The sequence below is a fragment of the Monopterus albus genome, unplaced genomic scaffold (assembly GCF_001952655.1).
Source record: "Monopterus albus unplaced genomic scaffold, M_albus_1.0 scaffold60.1, whole genome shotgun sequence".
Taxonomy (NCBI): Eukaryota; Metazoa; Chordata; class Actinopteri; order Synbranchiformes; family Synbranchidae; genus Monopterus; species Monopterus albus.
Genome location: NW_018127940.1, coordinates 1,546,043 through 1,551,382, shown reverse-complemented (window position 1 = coordinate 1,551,382; position 5,340 = coordinate 1,546,043). Strand labels below are relative to the sequence as shown.

At 37.2% G+C, this 5,340-nt stretch overlaps 1 protein-coding gene across 1 annotated transcript in view; it reads right to left on the bottom strand.

Annotated features, from left to right (window-relative positions):
• The window catches only part of LOC109961965 (neurexin-1a), a 241,003-nt gene that overhangs the window by 130,439 nt on the left and 105,224 nt on the right, over positions 1 to 5,340 (bottom strand). Inside the window, exon 12 of the mRNA XM_020603263.1 lies at positions 2,938 to 2,964. Within this exon, the coding sequence (XP_020458919.1) occupies positions 2,938 to 2,964 (27 nt within the window). The remainder of the gene's footprint in view (positions 1 to 2,937; positions 2,965 to 5,340) is intronic.

The window sequence follows — 5,340 nt, the reverse complement described above, 5'->3', positions numbered from 1 at the left end:
GTTTTATCCATATTCAGAGATAGAATGTTACTGTCACACCATTTCTTTATCTTCTCAAGTTCCTGTGAAACCCGTCCAGAGAGTTGTTGTAGGTTTTCACCTGATGCCCATATGGTAGTGTCATCAGCAAACAAAACCACTTTCACTAAATCAGAAACCTTGCATATATCATTAATGTATAATATAAATAATTTAGGTCCCAAAACAGAACCCTGAGGCACTCCACATACAATGTCCAGCTCACTCGATTGGTATTCACCCAACTTCACAAATTGACGCCTCTGTGTCAAATAACTTCTAATCCATTTCAGAACCATTCCTCTGATCCCATATTTTTCTAACTTGTCCATTAATAATTCATGATTGATTGTGTCAAATGCTTTTTTTAGGTCAATAAATATTCCCATCGTGTATTTCTTCTCATCCATAGCACTTGTAATGTCCTCCATCAGGTCGGTAATGGCCAAAGATGTCGATCGGTTCGACCTAAAACCGTATTGGCAATCAGAGAGGATTTTATGTTTACCAATAAATGTGTCTAATCTGTTATTAAAGAGTTTTTCCAGAATTTTTGAAAATTGTGACAACAGAGAAACCGGTCTATAATTTGTGAAGTTGTGCTTATCACCAGATTTATACAGTGGAATAACCTTTGCTATTTTCATATTATTGGGGAACTGCCCAAGTCGAAACGACATGTTAAAAACATGGGTTAATGGTTTGCATATCCCCTCTATTGCCCATTTAACCATTGTCATAGTGATACCATCACTATCACTAGATGATTTATTACCACATGATTCATGGTGGATAGGTGTGTGTTTGTGTGTTGGCGAGCTGTTGAACTTATGCACGCCTTATATTCTTTATGTGTTGCACGCCTTATATTCTTTATGTGTTGCAGATGACTGATATGTATGCTCTCACGAAATAAACAGTCATGGTTAATCTGATGACTCGAGAGTCTCTAACCGGAGTACTGTAGCGGTCAAGCCTGTTATTGCAGCCACAACCTCACTAAATCTTACAATGTGTTCTTTGAGTTGGTGCTGAAATTCTTCATCCACTGAGCTGACCAGAGCTGCAGTGCCTGACAAGACACATTAATTAAAACAGAAAAAAGAAAGAGGACAAAAATAACACAGACAAAAATAATAGCCTAGAAAAATGTATTAATTGCTAACTCTTCATAATTGGAAGTGCACAGCTTTCCAAGAATTTAAATTAATCATTTAGTTATGATAAAACTGGGCCTGGATTTTGAAATTTCTATAAATTAATTCTGCAAAACTGACTTTATTTGATTATTTTAATGACAAATATTTTTTTTATGGAATAAAAAACTACACTAAGAAAATGTACACATACAGATTTCAGACCAATATAACATGTCAACATAAAATTATTTAATTGTTAAAAACACAGTATGATCTTCTTTCATTTTATATTATTTCCCAGCCTAAGAGAAATCACTGATTAACTCTCATTGCTTTAAACTACACTATTAATGCTAGTGATCAAAGCAACTCTTGTACCTGCATTGGTGTACATCTTATAAATATGTATTTTTAAAACTATTTTCATTCAGCCAGCTTTTTTTTTTCAACAGTTCAACAGTAAATTAGATGACTCTGCTACTGTCTATTTTACTAAATAATGCAGGAAACTCAGTTAAGATAAGTCATTAACTATCAAAATAAATCATCAAATAGTGATACTGTAACAGCATAATAACTAATTGTGTCCATGTGTGTAGAGATCATGTCTTCACACTAGCCTCATGACCTTTTAAAGCATCGAGGGGGAATTAGAACTTAAAGCTTTTTATCTGCATACACAAACAAGTGATGTGATCCAAGATGCATAAACAATGTTATTTAGCATTTAGAAAGGTGATGAAAATGGCTGGCTCACAGAAGCAGGTCTGGAGGTCACATCATGTGATTCTACGCGGGGGCGTTTTCTGTGCAAGTCTCATCATGCAGTAACCTTCAAATACTTAACACCTCACACACAACATGTCAGAGAACAGAGTTTGTCCTTACATACAGTTTGTGACACTGGCACTCTATTATAGAGCTTAAACTGTCTATTTTCTGTATTTATTCTGGTATTTACTGGTCGTAAGAGTGTGTCTGTTACTTCAGAATCACTAAACAGGAAGAAGGTTCACATATTATGACTCCAGAGAAGTAATTATTAATTCATTACTGCTCCTGAATAATACATCTTAGGGACATTTACCTCCCAGAATACTGTAATGTCACCACTTTGTTGAAACTCACACACAAACACACACCTATCCACCATGAATCCCACAATAAACTCGATTCTCTCCTCTTCATCTGTTTTCTTTCTGCTCTGCAAAGCAGGTTAATGAGAATAATAAAATCACATTCTGTGTTTCCTCTGTGCTTTGAATGGCCTCATGAATTTACAACCGACATGAAATACTGAGGAAGAAAGGAAACGAGAAACAAAAAGGTGAGGGGGAGACAGGAACCTGCGCTTCTAAAGCATGAGATTTACATCTGCCTGAATTCATAAGTGAAAAATGTATTAATTAGAACCAATTTGGTCACAGCAAACTTCCATATTTGGGTTTGACATTATTTCAAGCCTCCCTCCACCTCCCCAACTCTGCTCATTAATCTCCCGAACAGCTGATACACCAAACATTTGTTATGTGCCTCTTGGAACTGATAAGATAAAATGTAACGTCTATGTCGATGCAAGTTGCAAGTCAGATATATTTCATTGCACTGATTAAATTTCCATTGCCATAGTTTGGCATACTTGAATGTCAGAGTCATATAATGGCTGCAGAGAAGAAACTGCAAACATGGCTACATAACAGCACATCTAAAACATTAATGTCCAGACACAGTAAGAGTTAGAAAAGAAGAAGAAGAAGAAGAAAGGTGAACAGTAACTTACTGGAGGTACAGTTAATCCTGATACAATCTAGATGGGGAAGAATAGATGAGAGATAAATTCATCTTTCAACGTTACAGCTGCAGACATCATTGAAGCATACAGTCCACCCCTCTGGGGACACACACACGGACACTGTCCATCCTCTGATGCTCTCACTCATGGCCTCGAGCTGCAGCAAGCTGGTAAAAGCACTGCAGAGCTGTGCCAAAGGAGCACAGCATGTTTTACAGGAATACATGTTCCTGCAGCGTGGAACAGAAAATCATACAAGCTGAGGTCTAGCTAAATGAGATTCTTTTTTATCGCTTAAATTTTTTTTTGTTTTTGTTTCTTTTTCCATGTAGCCAACTTTTTTTGGTTTAGTTTTTGTTTGCTTGTTTGTTTTTTGTTGTTGTTTTTGTTTTACATATTGCAATATTTTTTAGGATATCATTCTTAGGATATGTTCTTCTGTGCAGTATGAGAGCATCAGGTTTTGGTCAGGGTCAGACAGGGCCAGCTGGAAGGCATTCTGATTTTTAATTTCTATGTTTCTCATGTCTGGCATGATAAATCATATTACATTTTTACTAAAGTTAATTATATGTGGAATGGAAAAATTCAATAATCCTTTTATTACTGTTGCTGATGCTTTAAGCAAGAGTAGCAGTGGCAAAAATTGATGTAATCAAGTACTGTACTTAAAGCTACTCTACTTAATTCATTTTCAGCTGCTAGAAAGTTCAGTGATACTCAAAACAAAGTGACACCATAAGCTGCTCCTAAATGGTCTTTGATCCTCCCATCACATCCTGTTTCCCAACGATAACATAAACTACGGATCCCTGGTCATGACAAATTTTGCAAAATGCAGCATCCAGTCCAAAGTGAGTGTTAGCAGAGTATCATTTAAATTTGGAAATCTAGTAGAATGCATTAGAATCCAATTTGGGGTGTCTGTTTTTTTAACACTCTCCAGTTCAAAAAGTCAAACTGATATTAATCCTGGGTTTTGCTCTTTGTTTGTCCCAATTTCTCTGCCAAAGAACACATCCTCTTTGGTCTAGTGACCACTGTTTCAGAGTTTTAGCGGATGAGAGATCTTCCACGACTGACTGTTGGAAACTATTCAAATTAGTTCTGCCTCAACCAGCATGCAATGCAGCTTACATATTATTGCAGCAGTGATAATAAGCCAATAGTAGCCTATATTATCTATAAACTAGAATTCGATTCAATTCAGTTTTATTTGTGTGGCACCAAAGCACAACAAAAGTCATCTCAGGACACCTTACAAAGTAAGGTCTAGACCTTACTATCATTATTATTATTAAAGAGGAAAAACCCAACAAATCCCAACAACACTAAAATGCTAAGTTTAAAAATACATAGTAAGATACCAATTTAAAAAAATTTCTTAAATGAGGTTTTAATGGTAAGGCAGGTAATGGAGTATGTGCTAACTTGGTACAGCTATTTTTACATAAGGAAACATGGAAACCAAAAACTAGTAGAGTTTTGATCCTAGCACAAACGCTCCAGGTGCCATTACTGTCAATACAATCTTCTAGCACACAGTAATACTCTTATTTCTGTTTCTTTACCTCGCTGTTTCCTAAGGCTTAGCTCATGTTGTGCACTGAGAAAGGTGACCCAGATCAAATTCTGTCCCCTCCTTCTCATTTGGCCCTGCCCATCATGTGTTGTCAACCACAGCAGAAAAGTGGTCGCAAACAGCCAGAGACCAACACTTGCCAACCCTTACAGGGAATGCTCTGCTTTTTGTAGGAAGGACGGGGAAGACAGGCTCCAGGGGCTGATGGCTGGGCATAAACTTAAAAACTCTAAAATACGTCAAAGGTAAATCAGAACAAAACAAAACACAGTGACCTATTGTTTTCATCAGAGAGCATCTTTTTGTAGTTGCAGTGATTGGACTTGTCAGCCCTGTCAGTGAGTGGTGCTGTTGTCTTGCGTGTTGGGACACACACTTCCTTGCGGTTGACAGCAGACACAGACTGTCTACTTTGTATGCATGGCTAAACCGCCCCGCTTAGGGAGCACCATTTCTGTTTAGCCAGTGGAAAGGAGAAATAGATGGCTATCATTTAAGCAGCACTGCTCTATTTGAGTTATCAAACTTTTCACAGGCATCACTGGATTCTTTCCTGAGCTAATAAGCACTCATAACACATGCTCACAGAGAGTCTTTCATTTTGTCCTCAATTTTCAGTTTTTGCCAGAGGCAGGGGCAGAGGGGCATGTCTCTCCCTGTGCTCATTTAAGACACATTTGCTGATTTATGTGCAATCATGCATTCATCCTACAATGATTAAAGTGCACAACTGAACAAATGATTAAAAAACAGGCATGTGCAAATTATATTTGATATCCACTAGCTGCAAGGAGTCGTGCTATATATAT